Source organism: Pollicipes pollicipes, unplaced genomic scaffold, assembly GCF_011947565.3.
Source record: "Pollicipes pollicipes isolate AB1234 unplaced genomic scaffold, Ppol_2.1 Scaffold_7261;HRSCAF=8764_pilon_pilon_pilon, whole genome shotgun sequence".
Taxonomy (NCBI): Eukaryota; Metazoa; Arthropoda; class Thecostraca; order Pollicipedomorpha; family Pollicipedidae; genus Pollicipes; species Pollicipes pollicipes.
The window spans coordinates 39,855,690-39,877,113 of record NW_023597054.1 but is presented as its reverse complement, the minus strand read 5'-3'; the positions used below and the strand labels follow the sequence as shown (position 1 = coordinate 39,877,113).

Sequence of the window (21,424 nt, the reverse complement as noted above, 5' to 3'; positions counted from 1 at the left end):
CTAGTTGAAACCTCTGTAAACGCGCACGTGTTCAGATATATCCTGTGACCTACGAAAAGGAACGTTTATACCCAGAGAATATAGAATTGACGGCGATTTGCTTGTTTCTATCGAACGTCATTTCATTTGACGAAACGCAGAAAAAGAACTAACTTTATTTGCGCAGACACGGTGATCGGCACGGCCAGCAAACAAAACATATCTCACGGCCTTGTCGCGGCTAGACGTGTTAGCTCGAACGACGTTCCGCACCAATGTCTCTATCAAAATATCACAACATCAAGATACTAATATCAAATATGATAACAATATCACGACCTTTTCAAGTATTTATCACAGCCATTTCGCGACTCCTGGCCGCTCGCATTTCTCGCGCCACATTTCTCGTGTGGCGCAAGGCGATCACAACATCTGCATCGCGCCAAAACAATCGGTGAACCTACACTGACTGGCATATCACAGACGGGTTACGTGCTGCACAATATGGTGTTGTCGGGCGGGTGCCGACGATCCTGCGGCCGCTGTCCCGGCTCCAGACGGCGCGTGCCGGCGGGGAGTCTGGACCCGGTGGTCCTGCGCCCGCCGCCCCGGCTCCAGACGGCGCGTGGCGGCGGGAGCCCGGACCCGTTCCGTTGGCGGTCCGCCCCACTAGCCGGCCGTGACGCTGCGGCCCAGGCTGATATCCGCTGCCGGTCCGCCAGCCGACCGTCGGCAGTCGCTGGTGCCCCGCTGCAACCACGGACAGCGTCACAACAGGCCAGCGTCACGTGCGACCAGCGCTACAGCACGGCCTGTGTCACATGCGGCCGCGTGCGAGACCACCAAACCTCCCCAGTACACACGGAGGCGAGCCCAGCGCCGTCGTTGGACCCCGGGAACGGAAGAAACGCCTCTCCGGGTGAGATGGGGGGTATGTTACTGCACCCGCGGCAGTGCTGGGCCACCTGGTCCTCGCCTGCCGAGCGGACCAGCCACCGGAAGCGGGCCGCGTCGGCCGGCGTCGGCGGAGTTGTCAGGGCCTCGTGACCGGCCGGGCTCCGGCGACCCCCGCCTGGCCCGGCACCGCCAGCAGCAAGGCGTATGGATCCGATCCGGCTGGCGTGTGTGTGTGTGGTCGATCGCGGAAATCGCGCCCCGTCGCCGACTGGCCGTCAAATTAGGCCCAGCGCCCGGGCCATTTCGTTAGTGGATATATTCGGGAAGGGTGGGTGGTGGGCGAGGTGTCATCATCCTAAGACTGATTGGGTGGCAACTGAAAGGCACGACGCCGTGGCCACGTATTTTCTGATGCAGAATACGTTCATGGTTATAAATAACGATACATACAAGATACGTACATACATACAAGATACAAGCACGAGATAGATGTTCCCCGTATTCAAGTCGCCGGACATCAGGCAGCGCGGAGGTTGATTGTCTAGCTGCGGAGGTGTTGACTATGCATGCTGCTGAAATATTTACTGAACAAGGGCCAGCATAGGAGAGATGGAGTGCACATGTAGCAGAGATGGTGTGTCTGACATAGAGATAGTTCATGGGGCTGGTCGCGGGCATGGTTCAGGAATCAGACTCGAGTCGATATTTTCATTCGATGAATTGGACCAGCGACGCCGAAACGGAGGATGAGAACATTCCTGGCCGCTTCGCATCCTCACACGTCGGCGTAAACACGCGCCATCAAAGCACCATCAAATCAACCGCGAGGGCCTGCCTCAGCTGTTCGGAGATCAAAGCGGATGCCCACGTAGGCGCAGACACCCACTCCATGGGCCGCGACGATCTCGGGCGCTGCGCGTGACCCCGCACCTCAAACACACAGACGGCGTGCTACAGGCCGGAGCGGTCGCGAACTGCGCTGCTTACCGGTGCTGGCGACGGACGGGAGGGAGCAGTCGCAGCCCAGAGCTCTGGCGGGCCGCCTCTCGGCGCCGACGAAGACGGGGCGCCGCCCACTGACCGCGCCGCCACCACAGTTGACGGGGCCGGACGAGCCGGACGAGCCAACGGCGGGACGCGGTCGGCCACGACGACGAAAACGATGAGCGAACAGACGACGTTCCAACACCTGGTGGGTATGTCCGAGAACGGGGGGCGACGGCCAGCAGCACATGGGCCGCTGAGTTTATCAGAAAACGTGAACGGCTCCTGTCGAGGAGCCCCCGTGCTTCACCCGGAGGGCACGTCGCTTCGAAAAGTCAAGCCTCGCGGTGGTCTCTCGTCACAGGTTCAGAGCCCGGGCACCTGTTGCCTGCCGCTCAGATTACAAACTTACTCACGGCGCACAGGGATTGGAAGTAACTGAAAGGCTTTCGACTTGAATATGTAACAAGACGGGCGACACACCTTATCTATTTTCCGCTATGATAATCTGCAATTTGACCTTAGCGCGAGCCTCTCGAGGCGGACAGGCGGTACTGGTGACTCCATTGAGACAATTCATAGCGCCGCGGCCCAATGCAAAGCGTCAAACAGGAACTTCCTCCGTTTCTCAAAATCTCCTGGGACAGAAAAGCTGCTTTTTTTACATATCAAAACCGTCCGCTCGTTCTAGAAAAGACGAAAATGCAAAACTTGTTGGTTTTAAGCCCAATCAATTCGATACGTTTGCCAACTGTATGCATTAATTTTCCACACACTTATACATTTTGGTTATAGTGTATTGTAAGGTATTAATATGTCACGGCCCATCAATGCTATAAAAGACGTCGGTATCAGATTTTTACAGACAGTACAGCAATGGATAATTCAATACATGTTATGCCAAAAAGAAGCCGGCAGCGGGACGGGGGTCAGTCACGCCTGAACAGCGTTGACCGAGGAAGACGAGGACAGATGCTCGTCTGCGCTTACCAATGATATCCCACCTACTAGAGCGCCCAGCATCATCAGGTCGTGTACAAGGCATCCCGCGTCACCCCAAAACTTCAGGTTCAGCTCACACCTCAGATCATCGGCCACGCAGCCGGCGGAGGGAGCCGTCTCCAGAAGTCTCTCAATCCCTATATACGCATTCCATGTTACATCACACCTCAGATCATCGGCCACGCAGCCGGCGGAGGGAGCCGTTTTCAGCAGTCTCTCGATCCCTATATCCGCACCCCATGTCACATCACACCTCAGATCATCGGCCGCGCAGCCGGCGGAGGGAGCCGTCTCCAGAAGTCTCTCAATCCCCATACATGCACCCCATGTCACATTACACCTCAGATCATCGGCCGCGCAGCCGGCGGAGGGAGCCGTCTCCAGTAGTCTCTCAATCCCTATATATGCACCCCATGTCACATCGGGCCGACCGTATATCCCTGCAGAGTTGTCACAAGGCGTCTCCGAAATAATGTCGTCACGGGGTGTCTCCGAAATAATGTCGTCACGGGGTGTCTCCGAAATAATGTCGTCACGGGGTGTCTCCGAAATAATGTCGTCACGGGGTGTCTCCGAAATAATGTCGTCACGGGGTGTCTCCGAAATAATGTCGTCACGGGGTGTCTCCGAAATAATGTCGTCACGGGGTGTCTCCGAAATAATGTCGTCACGGGGTGTCTCCGAAATAATGTCGTCACGGGGTGTCTCCGAAATAATGGGTTTACCTACGCTGGACAAAACAGACGTCCACCTGTACGGCTGCGCACGTCGAACGCATCAACGAAGCATGCGTTTAAGCAAGTGTTTTGTGATCGCTTGCAACAAATATAACATTTAATTGCGGATCAAATGTTTCGCTCACATGGAGACAATGCAATCCTACTGAGATGGAAGTTGACCGATGCGTCCAAGACCAGTTGCACGCGGGGAAAACCGTCCGAGACACGCTTTGCTGGTACACGAAGCAGGGGAAATCGGTCAAACCTGTCTCATGCCTGCCTGTAACGACTCATTCACTGCAAGCAGATGTCATTGCAGTCTGTAGGGAACCACTTAATACACACAAGGTTTATCCCCAAAGATCATTCCGGAATGCGCGGCTTTCTTCGAGGCAGGGGAGGGCAGCGAAAGCTGTCACACAGGTGGCCTGGACTGGAGCTGACATGACAACGGCCCTTGCCAGGACGTAGGAAGCATATCAGAACAGGCCGGCAGCAGAGCAGGTTTGACGTGGCTGCTGCGGTCTACACTGCACCAGAGGAGCGCAAGCGGGGCCGGCTGCCCGTGTCGTATGAACGACACAGCAGAGCATCGGGAGGGTCGACAGGGAGAGCTCGCCGGGGACGGCATACCACACCCCACTAGGGGCACCTCAGACAGGCTGACCCCAGACTGCACGACCCCAGATGCTGACCCGAAGCCCACAACACACGGGACGTTTCCAGACGCCCATTGCAGAGCGGACGCGCCCTCGGCCACCGCCGTCAGCGCCTCACCAGTCGGGTCAGGCGTCACCGTACTGGTCGTCGATGCCTTACCGGTCACCAGAGCCGCCAGGAGCTCTTGCCGGCTGTCGGCGCTGGCGCGCTTCCGGAGCGATGCCGCCCGCAGGTGGACTCCTGTTCCTCGCCTCCGCATGGACTCCTTCTCTTCGGCATCTCACAGAGTCCTGCTCGTCGGCCTGACCCCGGGTCCGACGACACGTGCCCCGCGAGGGCGGCCATAGACAGCGCCGCCTCGCGACGACTGGGACTCGCCCCTCGTGGCCGCAGAGCCCGCACCGGCCGAGCTCCACGCTGTCCGGTGCGCGACCGGGGAGACACGGCCGCACCACTACCCGGTCGTCCCAGCAACATCACCACACGGCGGTCGTTCCGAACGCCGAGCAAATTGACAGGTTGGAGGCAAGACGGACACCGCAGGCGAGGAACGACTCCGTCCCACTGAACGGCCTTCGCGTCAGGGAAAGCAGACTTGACCCAAGAGTACGACCCACAGCACCGTCCAGCGCCGTCACCCTGGGCCCCTGCCGCGCTGGAAGCCGCACAATATCTTCCTTCCGTCACAAGGCATGTTCTCACCAACATGACAGCTCATTGGCTGCGCATCCGGTAGCAGATGCTGTCCGGGAGCAGCTGACGCGCCACCGGACGTGCGGAACGCACCCCAACAGCCCAGTTGGGCACAGGCGGACGACGCGTATCTAGAGCCCACTCCAAAAACTGCTCTGTTTGACACCTGCCAGTTGGCGGAGTCCGGTTCCCGACACCCGCCAGCTGGCGGAGTCCGGTTCCTGACACCTGTCAGCTGGCGGAGTCCGGTTCCCGACACCCGCCAGCTGGCGGAGTCCGGTACCCGACACCCGCCAGCTGGAGGAATCCGGCTCCTGACGTCGCGCACGGCGTGACGTCTGAACCACTGACTGACAGCCACCCAGATCGCCCGCCCAGAGTGACTCGGCGCGACGGCACTGCTACCCCGGCAGTCGGTCGACCGTGACGTCACGCCGTCGTGGCGGCTCCTGGCACTGCGTTGTTCCGTTCCCTTTAAATCTGCATTTTATGAAAGACTCACGTGTTATTATACTAAATGTTACAAGTCACTTGAAAAATCGCATGTGCCCTCATATGTAGGTAGAAAGATTGTCCACCAACACAACACCAACCGTTACAAACCACCAGTCTGTTCACACAGGCAAGCGGTAGGGATGGTATTTGACGCGCCTAGTCCTGATCGGTTTGGTTGGTTGGTAGGTTATTTGGACTTTAGGGAACAAGACTGCTTGGCTTGTACAATCCGGAGACAGCTGTCGTGCACCAGTCGTGCGGTGACCGCGCTACTCAGCAGCATCGCAGGACACTCGGGCCCGGTACATTGGCGCGACCGATAGCGTGGCGGAGCGGTACGGAGGCCAGGATCACTCCCGAGAAGTCTGAGCCGGAGTGGGAATAGCCTCAGCCCACCGCGGCGTCTGGTGAGCGTCATCGACCCACCGCGTCATGCTCGGGTCGACATCGCCTGGTTGATTCGAATTACGGTTAGCGGGCTCAGTAGATCAACCGGAGGGTCAATTGCTTTTATGAGGACATGAATGTGAGGCAGTAAACCTGTTCGACTGGTTCGAAGCGCTTCTCGATGATTGCCGCCCAAAATGTGATATTTCCGACCGCCCGTGCAGACGATGTCGTGGCGTCACCGTCAGTGGTCTTGTCGGAATCAGGCGGCGGAGTATCACGTATAACTTTAGTCACACTGCCAATGCGGCCACCAGTAAGGTCCAGGTCACATCTTGTTGGACACGACGGGAGTGCTCAGGGAACCGGGAGGCCCCAGCCGCTGCGCCCAGCCATCCCCGGACGTCTCGAAGCAGATATTCCGTAGCAGTATGCCACAAGCCCAACGATACACGGCAGAGGCGAGTCGCACCGCACAGTGACCGTCTCGTTCCTATCGGCAGTCTGCGGTATGAATCCGCCGCCGTGGGTCGTTCCCCGACCGCGCAGAGGTCACAAAACGACGAGTCATCCGTTCTGGGGCGGCGACAACAACGCCGACCGAGCGGCGGGCATCGGTGGCATCGGAGCTCAGCCGTCGCGTCTTCACACCATGCACCACAGCGCGGTCACCGAGCAGCGCGCTGCACGGATGTGCGGTCGGGGCGTAGGTGACCTGCGTGAGTTAGTCGAGAGCGCAAAGCTTTTCTCAGGGAGCGCATACTGCTTCGTAAATGCTGTATTTGAGACGCCGTCCACAAGCAGACTTCCACGGCATCCAAATGCCATTCTCAGCCCCGCCAAGACCAATCAGAGGCTTCCCATCGTAATAAGCCCAGTCAGCATTTGTGGAGTTGATTTTCCATGCAGCTAGAGTGGACCCCAATAACGACAGTAAACCTTCCAAGAAAATGCTCCATCCTACTTATCTGCTATGGAGACGACCGCTCACTTATCACACAGACGTTGCACCATTCATCAGTCGCTCAGCTTATTCCAACGGCGGTAGCTGACTGAGTGGACAGTGAGCGTGCGGTGGCATTCAGTGCTCACGACCAATAAAATAACGTCAGTATTCACGTAGCAACAGTGAAACCAGAGGATTGCTGTGTCGTTCGTCGTCGCTTCGCGCAGGGTTATTTGAGTCAGGAACGGAATGAGATCTTGCCGGCAGACGACCACAGCCTGAAACTGCCCGCCTTACACTCCAATGGCAACCAACAGAGTCGCCGAGTCCACATCCCCTCCGGGCCTTCCAGCCAGGCACCACCTCAGACCTCACACACACATGGACGGCGTTACAGGTGTTTATTTCAGTGTTGCAGCGCTAAATGGGCGGGACAGGCATTGATGAATGAACGGAGCGGCCGGCCAAGCTCAGCAAGCGGTGAGGCGGCGGCCCTGACGGCCGGCCAGTCTCTGGCGGCCGTCGTCTGCCGCCGCCGCTGGCACACCCGGCTCTCCTGACTCCGGTTACTGAACAGCCCGAACCACGATGACCAAACACATACACACAGACCGAGCGGCGCTGCCAAGACGGCAGCCGCCGGCTGCGGCGCAGACCCGCCGGCTCTGTCCGAACCAGGCTCGCCGCGCCGCCGACCGAGCCTTTGTACAGCGCCGAGAGCGTGTCCCGAGGTCAGGGACCGAGCCCGACACGCCGCCCGAGGAGGCGGCGGCGTCCGCAGTCAGCCCCGCCCCGCCGGCCGGCCGCGTTCGCCGACCGCGCCCCGCCGCCGGCGTGACTCCGCTCGGCCGGGCGCCGGCGCCGCTCAGTACGAGCGCACGTCCAGCATGCGGCCGTCGCAGCGGGCGCCGTCCATCAGGCTGATGGCGCGCTGCGCCTCGTGAGGGCTCGAGAAGCGCACCACGCCCACGCCCTTACCCTTCATGTCGGCGAAGCGCACCTCGCCGATGTCGCGGAACTGGTCGCGCAGCATCTGCCACGTGAAGCCCGGGTCCAGCTGTGGAACAGACACACACGGGCGGCCCGGTCAGAGCGGCGGCAGCGCCACGCTCCGGCGCGCGCCCGGCTCGGCACCTGGGGAGGGCGGTTAGAGACCACGGAGGCGAGCGGAGGAGTCGCCTTCCGCAGAAGTCGCGGCAGCCGGAGAGAGCGGAGCAAGGTCGAGTCGAACACAGTGACGGTCATGCGACGCAATCGGGAAGACACGATGGCGCGTCGGACGGTACTCTTTGGATCTCAGACACGGACCAGTGGACTTCCAGTGTTATCCAAACATCTGACAGCAGTATGCCTTCCCACCGTGCACGAATACGGGTAACTGACCGAAGTGCAGGGAGTACATCAGCCAGTGCCGAGCGAACGGCGCCCCCGGTCAGGCGTGTCGGACGTTGTCAGAGAGCGGAATCAGAGGCAGAGCCGAATGTCGTGGGTTGACCAGTGAAGGGAACGTGACCATGGTCGGCCGATCAGTGATTTTCTCAGGCCCGGTCAGTATTCGAAGCAGTGACTAACACGAAATATTAGGAGCAATTGGCTGGCTTAGCCTGTCACCGCCGGGGCAATCAAAGGAGAACGTGCTAATTCGTTCACTTACTTAGTCTTCTAACACCCGCTAACATCACACTCTTATATAAAGGTCACTCTTATAGAAAACAACAAGCATAGCTGCCCAACAATTCATTTGACCTCCCTTCAGCAGACATATGGGCGGCTTTCACGATCATCTCGTTCCTCAAATGTCAAAACAGTGTCTTCGCACGTCAAATGTCCTAGCCTCTACCCGGCGGCTGGGAGCTTCTGAACGACTGCTGCTCAGTGAAGAAATAGACGAAGCCTGCGGCCCACACGGCCCCAGCGTCCGAGTCATCGGTGCGTACATGAAGCAGCTATGTCGCACGATACCCCATGTAAACTTCCTCGACTCTAGCCAATCATCGCTTGTCGGTGGCCGGACCCAAATGATATTTGGGTGCGTACGAAGCGCAGCGTACGGAACGAAAACAAGTAATGGCACTAGCCGCCTGTCGTCCTGCCGTCATAGCGGAACGGTTGTCTGCCCAGCCAGCCCTACATCTAAAGCCTCACTGACCGTTCCAAGCATGTGAGTCCTGATTCAGGATTGCACAGAGGCAGGCACCATTCACGTGGATCGGCAATGAGCATTCGCCAGGGTAAATCATACATTTTCCTTGGCGAGCGGCATCGTTCAACGTCACTGACTGGCACGTCCCCGATCTGTCACCCTCTGCTATCTTTCTCTCCGCGATTGGCGATCAAAATCGATTACAGAGACTTGATGTGGAGAATATGGACTGTTGCAGTGGCGCGGCTCGCACCGGCTCGGCCCGCGGTGCCCGCGGTCAGGTGTTGGAGGGCGGCGGCTGGCGCATGAGAAAAACTACGACCGCGGAAGGAAAGAGAACAACGCTACACCATTTTTACACAAAACACTTCACCGTACTGGGTGGGACGAGGTTCAATATGTACAAGGAATTTCGGAGTAAGTCGAAAGCGCGCTATGACCAATGTTCACGTGGAGACCGTTTTCCTGGAAGGCTGAAGATCCAACACAGACAACAGATACTTTTGCCGGCCATTTTCCAGACAAGTAAGTTGTAGCAGTCGCTGCCCTGTCCAGATAAGAATGAATGCCTGTTCGAAAAAGAGCGTAACGTAAACACGTTATTAAACGCCAAAACTTACCGGGGAACAATTTATTCCTTGGCAATTTCTGAGGATCTTTGTTCCAAAATCTCCTTCCTTTGTACGATCCTCCTTCCTATCCAGATGGAGGGAGGAAAGTCATCAAGTCACCGCGGAAGTAATCGCCACTGCCAACATCCTCACTGGCGGGGACGTTGACAGTGACAGTTGGCTGCAGGTCATGGATACGTTATTTGTTGATGTCCTGTGTGGTCGTCACAGCAGCCGCGTGCTGCAGATGAGCCCCAGCAGTCGGTCAGCCTTTTGAGCTGGTAAGTCGACGTGAGTTGAACAAAACAAGAGTCCGGTCAATATCAAAAGGTGACAAGTATCTACGACGGCAATCTAAAACGGCCCGATCAGCAAGCAAGAGACAGCGCTGCGTGAATGCTGCTCACCACCAACGGTTTCGTGCATTTTCTGGGAAAACCTGGGAACACACATTTCACGCATGTGGCAAAACAAACAGATGAATTTCCCGCCTGTAAAATGCGAACCTTTGCAAATGTATGAGCGACTCGACACCTGATGATGTGCTGACGATGTTTGCCTTGTCTGTGCCTCTGCAGCCACCCAGAATTCTCCTTCCGTTTGTCTTCGGGAACATGGCTGTCGCTGTAGTGGACACAGTCCTCGGAGGACTATCTTGTCAGGCATTTCGGTCATCAGCACCCTAGAGGTTTGCAGGACCATTGATTTTTACATATTGTCCTTCCTCTCGCGAAAGCATCGTTCGCTGTTTATAGTGGTGAACGGGTAGGTACCTGATTGATGTGTTTAGCCTCAAAAACCCTCTATTTCATGCGACTGTGGTCAAGTGCTTGGACATCATGGTCACTTATCGGTAACTGAAGTCACCGTGTGATGATACTGCTCATATATTTACAATTCTTAACTTATTGGATGTAGCTGACCACCTGCGAATTTGGTAACCTGCCACTAGGTGGGTCAATGAGCATAGCGATGTGACCTGGCCGAACGTGTCAACAGTGGCCCAGTGGACGGGGTGTCACCAGTGGCACAGTGGACGGGGTCTGTCGACAGTTGCCCGGTGGGCGGGCCTGCCAACAGTGGTCCAGTGGACGGGGCCTGTCAACAGCGGCCCAGTGGGCGGAGCCTGTCAGGAGGGACGGGAGGTGCAGTGGGCTCAGTTTGCGAAAGCGAAGGTCGGCCCGTGTCATGTGCTTTGAGCCTGTCGGAAAGGATGTACGCCACCGTACCAGAGATCTATGACAACAAGTACAAAGACACACCGTCACGATCGATTGTCAGTGAGCATTTAAACACACGGGCAAGGTCAGACATCCGTCTGCTATGACATCCACGCCATAACCAATATGCACCGCCTTATCTTGCTCCCTTGCAGTGCCTGTTCTCAGCAGTGTGCCCCGACCGTCAGCGGTGAGCCGGTCTCAGCGACGCCACGTTTGGCTGCTCCGGCCGGGGAGCCGCACATACGTAGCTCGGGCCCTTCGTGCAACGTAATGCTCAGTGTCGGTCACCCAGGAATGCCACAGCACTACCCCAGCTGCTACCGAGGACTGCCACAGCACTACCCCAGCTGCTATCTCTCTACCCAGGACTGTCACGGCACTACCACAGCTACTATCTCCCTACCCAGGACTGCCACAGCACTACCCCAGCTGCCATCTCTCTCTCCTTACAGGGAGCGTTCCACATCCGTGTGGAGTTTTGAACTGAAATAGCCATCTCGAATAGCATTCAGTATAGCTCGCAAACCCCGCCCTTCTTGAGACCTAACCCTTCTAGTTTTTTAGCTTCTCGGAGCGAAGATGTGTGCATTATTTAGCGGAGACTATTTTGAGAGTACACAGACATCCATGACGCTATAATAACATTTATTGCCGTTCCGTTGGCCATACGTCTTTCACGGTCAGGAAAAAACAAACTGTCGGATCACTCATACCTGGCGTTCGTGAGCATGATTTCCGGAATATGGGCAGTCAGTTGGCTCTCAATCAATGATGTGCAAGGTACGATGACATAAGCAATAACATGTTAGGGTGCATATTTAGTAAACAACGAATATGTGTTGTATAAAGGAGGTCTTCCACTTAAAGGACATATCAAAACCTATAAGTGAGCTTATTTCGTTACATATAATGCTTCCCTCAATACCTTCAAATGCTGGACATCCCCTTTAACCTACAGTTTCGAAGTGGTGAATGACCGCTGAAAGAGCCGTAATTTAGCGAGCATAAAGACCGCTTACCCGATATGAATGTGCTACTAATTGATGCACCGCTCAATACCTCACCTGTGTATCAACACTAAGTAATGGCGTTCGTATTGTCTTTAACCCAAGTGGCTGCAAAATTCGTTCGTTTTGCTCCAGCTTTGCACATGCGGCAATATAATAGGCTGCGGGAAGTATCGTGCTATGGCAGTGGAGGGTTTCGAGGTCAACCCCCCCCCCCCGCCCACCAAAAAAGGGAAATCTAGTGTCGAGCTTATGGCTGTGAATGGCAAGGAGTGGTTCAAAATGCCTTTCAGGGCCCCTCCAATCCTGGACAAACTCCTATGCTCCTGGACAATATAACCGATGTTTGTGTGATAACGTCGCTTAACTCGCACCTTCTGGTATACGAAAGATCAGTCATATCAGCAGAAGAACCCCAAATTCACAATGCTGAAAAACCAGGAGCTTTAGGCGTTTTTTTGCCACCAGTACGCTCTGATTTTCTATTAGTGCAATGACGCAATTGGGCCCTTTCATGTTAGGCTTGTTTTGGGGCATAAAGTAGTCCTGCAATGCAAGCAACGCTGAAGTAATGACATTCACTTGTTGTAAACAATATTTCCCAGCTCCTTTTGCGAAGGAGGCACATTCCGATGTTATCATTTACCGATTTTACCTTTTACCGATACCGATTTCATACTTTTATCTAATCATTGGTAAAGGCAAGGGCAGTCAGGCTGCTTGTTCATCCATCCCGCTTTTCCTCGACGCCCTAAAGCACCACATCCCAGTAAGATTCCGGTATTGACAGTATATTTTCAATCAGTTGTCTAACATTGACTCCGGTTAAGACGACTCATGTCTCCGCGGCCACCTGTTAGTGACGCGTGTATGGATTGGCAACGCCTATGCAACTGGAACCACGAGCATGCGATCGGAATTATGAGGATATTTCGGGATATCTCAAACAAAACCCGTCGGCGGTTGCCAAGTGAACCGCGTCCAGCAGAACGCCAGCGACGCCACCAATGGCGGTTTGAAATAATGTTTCCAGAACTCTCACACAAAATAACTCCAGATCATAACTTCCCAGGATTTTCGTCCACCGACAGACCATGCAAGTGGAGGACAAAGACTGTGATGAATTAAACCGACAGACGGTACAATTAGGACACAGACAACATAAAAACGCCCTGCAAGGTTATTATGATCATGGACACCTGGTAAAACACATCCAGCCCGCTCTCCAAAACGTACATTTTGTATTTGGGTTGGGTTATATACAGAAAGCGCAGGTAATAGCACTTTGATTGGTGTGATTGTGACAGACCAACGCCGGATGAAGCATGGCTGGTAGCGTAAAGTTGGACCACTCCAATACCTCACGGGGTTTCGTACCATCTGACGAAGTCCCGAAAACACAAAATTTTCGGGCGGATTGCGGAAACGATCGGCTGATATTGGGCACAGCAACGACACCGCGTGGTTGTAGTTATACCTCACAGTGTTTCCAAAGGCTTTTGACGCTGCCGCCAGGACGAGACGGGCCACGGGGCTGCGGCATCCGCCCCTGATGTCAGTGGAAAGCGTCTCAGGTCTGCGTAACCCATACAGCACCTCTTCGTTCGGGCCCCGACAGCTGCTGCTTGGACAGACACGGAAGAGACGACCCAGCCTCGGGAGAGGATCAATAGGCAAAGGCTGGCAGTGCGGCCATGCTGGAGCTTCCTACACTACCGGCTGAAGCACGCCGCGATAGGGAAGAGAAGCTCGCGATCGTACCGCGATAACAAAGATACGAAGCTTGTCGAACCGTATGATGGAAACCTGTGCGTGACGGGACATACAACCCGTCATGATGGGGAACAGAAGTTTGTCGAGACGTCAGATCGAAACCCATCCTGCTACAGGACAGCAGATCGTCAACCGTGGGATGGAAGCTCGTGTCACGAAACAAGTCAGCACGCGACACTTGACGCTCATCCAGTTTAAATGACAGTGGCGCATCCTGCTAGCCCGAACGCTGAAACGGGCAAATGCGACACATTTGGACGCCGTTTGGTCGCTCACGCCCCACTGAGCCGTTTTCGATTCAGCGTCACGTAGGCTTACGGAGCGAAAATGCGGACCTTCGAACCTACAAACTTGGAATGGATACCGGCTTCCCTTGAAGACACATCGCCTCTGGACACGAATGAAGGTTCGTTGCACGAAGGCGATGCCGCAGAATGTCCGAAATCCTTCTCGAACACCGGAAAGTCAGGGTCATGACCCGGCGCGCACCAAGCACTTCCGCAGTAATTACCAAAGAAGGACATCATGCGACGGAGTTGGGGCCTGTCTCAGTCAGACCACGGCAGCAATGCGAGACCGCGGCGGCTGCCGATCTGCTACTCACGTTGCTGACGATGATGGAGTCGGAGAAGGACCTGGCGGAGCCGTTGTAGTCCGCGCCGGAGTTCATAGACGCGCCGTACCCGCCTCCTCCGCCGCCGCCGTACGAGCCGCGACCAACACGCCCGGGCTCGACGCCGGGCCGACCTTGGTCGAGGCCGCCGCGGCCGCCCAGGCGCGACTCGTCCAGGCCGCCGCCCAAGCCGTCGCCGCGCAGGCCGCTCAGACCGCCGAAACCACCGCCGCCGCCGCTGCCGCCGCCGCCAGACGGCAGCCCGCCGCCCAGCTGAGCGAGCGCCGGTGATGACAGCTGGCCGAGGCCGCCAGCGCCGGCCAGCGAGGTGAGCGCGCCCGCGCCGGCCAGCGTCGAGAGGCCACCCGCCGCACCCAGCTGGCCCAGCGCGCCCAGACCGACGCCGGCGCCGCCCGCCGACACGCCCACGCCCGGGACGCCCACCGGGAACCCTGCGGTCGGACAGCGGCCGTCAGACGCTGGCTCGGCACGCGCCGGGCCGGTGACGGCAGATCACGTGTCACCCAGGCGCCGACAGTCACGAGCGCAGGCGCAGACGTGTCTGCTGCGTGCACCCGGAACGCACCTCATCACATCGCGTCAAATTCTACACAACACACACGCACACACATATACACGTGACTCCGGCGCCCCTGACGACCTTCGCCCGGTCCACTGACGTCAAGGCCTGGCCTGGAGAGGGCCCCGCCAAGCGTCACTTTCAACACGGACGGCATTGCTGACGTCGCTGCTGGTCCCCTGCGTCCCTGGTCCCATATCATGCCTCGTAGAAGCACAGCGCGCGTGCATTGCCCATGACCGGACATTGGTGATGGCGGTCCAGCGGCGCGTAGCTGCGCCCGACTGACCTGCGGCGGCGGCGCCAGGCGCGGCGCCCATCAGGCCGAGCGCGGCAGCACCGTTGGCTCCCGCCAGGTTGGCCGTCAGCCCGCCCAGCTGCGCAGCAGCCACGCCGGCGGCCGGTGCCGCGGCCGCCGTCGGCGGAGACTCCGCTGGCAGAGCGAACGTGACGTCAGTGGGCGGAGTACGGACATCTTCGGACACACAAGGACACACGCCGGCAGCACACAGCGGACGCGGCCTCATCAGTGGGCGGTTTGTGACCACGTGTCACAACCCGCAAGGCTCGAAGGCAAGGCAAGGCTAGGCAAGGCTCGATCAAATCTCCTAACCGAACCCAAGACCACTCGCACCGTCGCACTCGGTGGTGGCAGCGCGACACCTCGCGCCGGCGCAAAATGACATGATTGTCGATTGGGGTGTGGAGGAAGCGCCGAACATCAAAGGGTCATTTTGCGTGGCATAAACCACGCACGCGCTTCGCAGTCGATCGGCGCCAGCCCCTCCCCCCAGCTAACTGCGGGACCGGGAGCGGCCACAACAGGGCTACAACAGCAAGACGCATACCAGGCTCCGTCAATCACTGGGGGTTTAGGGTGCTCCGACTGCTATGATCACTGGAAGCCCGCACGTACCGAGCTTGGAGGCGACATCGGCCAACGGTTTGCCGTTGGAGCCGAGCCCGAGGCCGAGGCCCTTCAGGCCGGGCGGCAGCACCGGGCCCGAGTCACGCTCCTTGCGGTCCGTCACGCGGTCCATGCGCACGCTGCAACGGCGGCCGACCGGTCAAGGGACTGCCACTAGCGGCGGGCTGAAGGCGGCGGCAGCGGCACGTTCCAGACACGGCCCCCGGCACGCACGGCCGGGTCGTCACCACCGCACGGCCGAGAGCGCATTCAAAGGCACTCGCTGTAGACACGAACCACACGACACATCCGTGATAGCTGATGGCATGGCATGGGTTATCATAGCAGGGCTATTGTCGGAGAATTGCGGGCTGCATCTGACCTGATGACCCTGTCCATGTACATCTGGTTGTTCAGCATGGAGATGGCCTGCACGGCCTCCACCGGGTGGTCGAACTCCACCACGCCGTGGCCCTTGCTGTTGCCCTCCCGGTCCTTGTTGATCGACACCGAGACGACCTTGCCCGCCAGACTGAACACCTCCTTCAGCTGCTTCTCGTCCACCTTGTAGATCAGCTGTAATGAAACCAAACAAAAATCAATGGACATCACACAACTTTCAACAACACAGCACTGTGGCTGCATGACAACACGGCGTCTTCCGTGCACAGCTCTTCGCGCGCTATCAATAGGGCCCTTATATCGCCCTTACGCCGCATGCAACGCCTACAAATGCTGGCTTTTCAAAACAGTCAGCTGTGCTGATAAGTGTTTAACCAAATCAATGGATTATTTGACATAGCAGAATGGCGCTGAAACGGCCATCCCGAACTCACGTTGGCCACAAAGACGCGGTTGACCAGTGGACTCTCGATGCCGAGGCTCTCCAGGAAGCTGACGTTGAGGCCGTACGTGTTGGTGTACTTGGCCTCTGGTGGCCCGGGCGGTCCGGGCGGCCCGGGTGGTCCGGGCGGTCCGGGCAGACCGGGCGGCCCGGCCGGGCCGGGCCCGGGGCCGCCGCCGTCGCCCATGTAGCCGCCGCGGCGGCCATCGCGGCCGGCCATGTCGCCGCGCGGCGGGCCGCCGTGACCGCCGCCGCCCACGCCGATCTCGCCGTGCGGCACGCCGTCGCGCATGATCCGGCCGTACCGGTCCCGCTCCACGCCGAAGTCCTGCCGGCAGCGGCGGCCGTCAGCCGGCGGCCCGTGTCGCGCTGCGGCCGAGCACCGGCCGCAGCCGGGGCGCAGACGCCACCACAGCACCCGCACATGACCTCGGACTCACGGGCCGGGGCTTACGGGTCATCGAGAGAGCAACCGACATGCCCAGGTGCGCACAGGGATCTGCAGGTGAGGAGGCGAAACCACGTGCACCAAGCTACCCCAGCCCATAGGACACACCGAGACCGCACCACAGCCGCCGCGTCCCCCGCCGAGCAGCGGCCGCGCCGTCCCGAGCCTGCTCACCGCCGAGGCGCCAGTCGACTGGCCCGGCTGGCCGCCAAACCCCACCTCCTTGACGACGAGCTTGCGGCCGTGCAGGTCGTAGCGGTGCATCTTCTCCAGCGCCAGGTCCACTAAGTCGTCCGACTCGAACTCGATGATGCCGCAGCCGCGCGACTTGCCCGTGTCGTCGGCGAACACCTCCACGAAGGAGACCTCGCCGACTGCGGCACACGGCGCGCTCGTGAACAGCGGCACGCAAAGGTCGCCGATACGACGTCATGCTTTATTGGCGAAGCAAACTTGATGTCGCCATGAACTTGGTTAATGAACAGGTTGATGTCGCCATTAACTTGTCCTAACTGGAGCACCACCTGTGCAAACCCCAAACAAAGGTTGCAAGTCGGACAGATGATGGACAAGCTTTTCTGGAAGAGATAATGCATATAGATGGATTGCAAAACGATATCAGCACTTGGCCAGTTATCATAAATGATAAAGCACAGGCAGCACCAGCTCACAATGGGAGACCACACAACCAAGCAGTATCAATAAATCTTACCCTCGTGACGGAAAAGGTCTTTGAGTTCCTGCCATTTGTAGTCAAATGGAATGTTGGAGACATAGACGCGACGCTCAGGTCGGCCACGCCTGCAGTAGAGGTATTATGTAAAGCCAACTAACAAGGCAACATACACATCAATCTACAGCATGCTACAATGGACAAATCTGTCATTCACACATCATTCCTGTTTTCGCCGAAGCAGAAACAAAAACAAACAAAACAATGACTTCATTGTGCTACATCCACCAAACGCTGGACACATCTTCCAAGTTAAGCATCAGCCACCACAAATACACAACCATTAACCCCCAGTTCTCTCCAGGCCGGCCGGTGCCGCGTCCGCCCGGTGACGTGTGGGCCGCGGCGCGTACCTGGCGGAGCCAGCGGCGGGCCGGTCGCGGGGCGGCCCGGGCCGGTCCCGGTCCCGCTCGTCCGGGAAGCGCCGCGGCGGCCGCTCCCGGTCACCGCGCATCCGGCTCGGGTCCATGTTGCGGTCACCGCGCATCGGTGACCTGGCGGCAGCGCACGTGGTCAGCCACCGGCCAGCCACAAGCTGAGTGTGTTGGGCACCACTGCGCTGTGCGGCGTGTCAGACGACACCGGGTGTGAGAGTCGCGAGCGATGGCACACACTGCCATGCGGCGCGTCAGACGACACCGGGTGTGAGAGTCGCGGGCGATGGCACACACCGCCATGCAGCGTGTCAGACGACACCGGGTGTGAGAGTCGCGAGCGATGGCACACACTGCCATGCGGCGCGTCAGACGACACCGGGTGTGAGAGTCGCGAGCGATGGCACACACCATCACATCACAGATGATATGATGAATGAATGCAATCACCTTCTCTTCAACAATAACATAAGTGATTAATCTAGCTGGACATATCAGCTTAGAACTAGACAGATGTCACTCTGCCATCCTGCCAATGAAAATGATTAATTCATTTGGACCTGAGCTTGGGACCAGACAGATATTATCTTGCCATCTTAATGTTCATTAGGTACAGTGCTGGACATCTAGTTCCAAAACTGTCACATCTTGTGGGCCCTGGTCCCCAAAACCATATTTGGTGTATGCATCACTACAGATAGTCAACTTGCAGCTGGGCAGGCTGGCAGGAGCATGTGTAAAAGCTTTGTGTTGCACAACAAAATCCTTAATTCCACCTGGACAATGGGCATGACAAAAAGATTTTCTGCCAGCTGGTATACTTGCTGGAGTAGCAAGTTATGCCAAATTCACAGTTCACTAAGGACAGCAAGCATTTGCATGCCAAATTCACCTGAATAGCCAGGCTATGGTCTTTGCAAAGACAATCAGCCATACCATAATCAGCCATAAAATGTTTCCAAAGTATATAGCAAAAAGCCCATCGCTAGTCTGTGCACACAGACTCAAGACAGCAAATAAGATGCCACTAGAAGCACTGGTGTCTCCCCAGCTGGAGTCACCAATGTTACAGAAGCAGACCAGGAGCCAGGTCACTGCATTCTCTTTACTTTGGGTAGTGAGGATAGAACCTATAATAAAGTGGACACCTGTCTGTTTTGCTTAGACTTGAGACGTTAAGAAATCCCTGGTTCTAAGGCAGCCTAGGAGACCATGGAAGAAATGTTGCAGAAGTGCTGAGATAGATGCATCTACAGGCTGTGCACAAGTCTTGTCATCACTGGGACTTCAAAATGCACTCTGCAGCTATGGCTTTATGACATTGCCTGCCTCTCACCCTGGCAGGAAGGGAGACCTCTGGTTTCCCAGGTCTGTGGTGGTTAACTGTGCACATATCTGCAAGTGCATTTATTCACATGCCAGATTCACCCAAATAGCCAGTCAGCAGAGTTTTCTTTTCCTCTAATAGCATGTCATCATGCAATATCACTGTTGTGTAGGTATTATGCTGTATATATGCGGTCAGCACTATAAATGTGGAGGATGTGGAAAGCTTGATACCATCTTGAAAACTTGAGTGCAAAACCCAAACCAACCAATGTATGAAACTGCCATCAATTCTAAACTATGACCAATTTCTGTACAATATTTTCACTCAAAAACTTACAACACCAAGCATATCAAAAGTTGCATGGAATATGGAATCAAATCAATGAGCTGATATTAAAGTGAATTTGTCAAATTTGAAAAGAAAATGATTAAAGAATGATTATGATTTATTATGACCTGCATCAACATGTTTGCACCTTTACAAGCATTGTGCATCAGTTGGAATCTGGTCTATAACTTTGTGTATCACTTGAGCAACCTGGCTGGGTATAAAGGTAACAGAAAACATCATACATCATTATCACATGACTTGGTGTGATGAAAAATAAGCTATGTGCATCATTAAATGTCTGGCAATTGCAATGATAATGAAATTGGATGGTTTGCAAACTGGATTCAGTTACACATCTTCAAAATGTGATGCCTATGCTCAGAACACAATACCACTGCATAACAAAATGTTATTTGGATGGATCTGGTTCCCCATCAAACCCATGGAAGCCAACACTCCCCTCACCCAGTCATCAGATTGGACACTCCAAAGTGAACCTGTTTGTTCCATTTAGGACCTGAACAAAAATGCCAAAGCACCTGTCATCCATCAAATTTAACAGACCAGCCTAATGCATCTGAAGCCAGTAAAAATGCAGACAGTATCCACATTTTATTCGCTCTAGACCGGTTAAGTATGCAGCTACACCTTTGATTGAAATATCGCTAACTATTAAACAATCTTGTAAATGGGACCGTTCCCTACATTGGTAACAAAACAGGTCAGGGTCACTACACTTCACAATTGTTCACTATGTAGCAGCTCTCTCACCTGTCTCTTCGACCATTCATGTTGAGATGGTTGTATGATATCATTGCTGCCTCAAAAACGCCGGTTGTGACACGATTCCAAAAATGCGGGTAATCAGCGTCCCGATGTCAGTGACATGCAGATAAGACGAAACAAGTGTCCGGTACCCGTAGAGTGAATCTTTCGAAGCGTAGTGGCTATATTTTTCACGTGGGATGCACTTCAGCTGCTTTGGTCCCACTGAATTCGTCTCTAAAAACCGAAATTGCGCGAGCCACAACCACCAAGCAAATCGACCGAGCACGAAGGACCGAGTTCGAATAGCGTCGCGTGTGCTTCCGCTTGGACCAAGAACACCGGCGTCGCATTTGTCGACCAACGTTTTAAAATGGCGTCATTGCGTTGTACTAACGCAGCATTTTTAACACTTCAGCGGAGTTAGTTCCTCAACCTGTTACTTTTGACTGCAAAAAAACATATTTTTACAGAAGGATAATCAGTCCAAGGATTGTTGAACGTTTTGTTTTCTTCATCATTCCGTACGACAGCTTTTCTGTCCCTGTGCGACAAGACCAAGTAACAGCCACTAGTTTTGTGATCCATCACTATCATCTCCAGCGTTGTAACCAATCACCGAGCTAAGTGGGCTGATTGGTTAAAAGTGTTGAAGCGCAATGCACACCAACCAATGGGAACCGTGACAATCAGTCCAGCTGAATTCAACCGATAGGGGGCCGGTCTGGCCACTTCTTGGGTCCTTCGTACATTATCGTGGCTAGGGGCGCAGCCAGGATTTTCTTTAAGGAGAGCTCAGTGGGAAAAATCACATTGCGCCGCTTTTGACATTCTGCCGGAATCCATTCATGATGAAAAAACAAAAATCCTGGCTCTAAAGCAAGTGCGCCCCTTGATCGCCCCCGCGGCCGTAGCGTTATATAGATGACCATCCGCAACGTGCGCGACGCATGTAACGTGTATGAACGGAGAGGGGTTTCC

At 55.8% G+C, this 21,424-nt stretch overlaps 1 protein-coding gene across 1 annotated transcript; it reads right to left on the bottom strand.

The window, feature by feature from the left end:
• Positions 1 to 7,601: 7,601 nt before the first annotated feature.
• Positions 7,602 to 20,747, bottom strand: LOC119111418 (myelin expression factor 2). Its single transcript, XM_037235230.1, has 11 exons — positions 20,450 to 20,747; positions 17,998 to 18,138; positions 17,624 to 17,712; positions 17,086 to 17,285; positions 16,456 to 16,791; positions 16,002 to 16,195; positions 15,629 to 15,759; positions 15,002 to 15,145; positions 14,554 to 14,584; positions 14,124 to 14,370; positions 7,602 to 7,819 (listed from the first exon to the last, which is right to left on the bottom strand). Exons 1-11 carry the CDS (start codon positions 20,491 to 20,493, stop codon positions 7,628 to 7,630), a joined length of 1,749 nt encoding a protein of 582 aa, XP_037091125.1. The 5' UTR covers positions 20,494 to 20,747; the 3' UTR covers positions 7,602 to 7,627.
• Positions 20,748 to 21,424: the final 677 nt, after the last annotated feature.

Bases quoted from the DNA above. Each gene is read 5' to 3' on its own strand.
- LOC119111418 (XM_037235230.1), bottom strand. From the start codon at position 20,493: ATGATATCATACAACCATCTCAACATGAATGGTCGAAGAGACAG. The intron at 17,713-17,997 runs GTACGCGCCGCG...CCTCTACTGCAG, and splicing joins CCCGCCGCTGGCTCCGCCAG to GCGTGGCCGACCTGAGCGTC. The intron at 15,146-15,628 runs GTACGTGCGGGC...TCGCTCTGCCAG, and splicing joins CGATGTCGCCTCCAAGCTCG to CGGAGTCTCCGCCGACGGCG.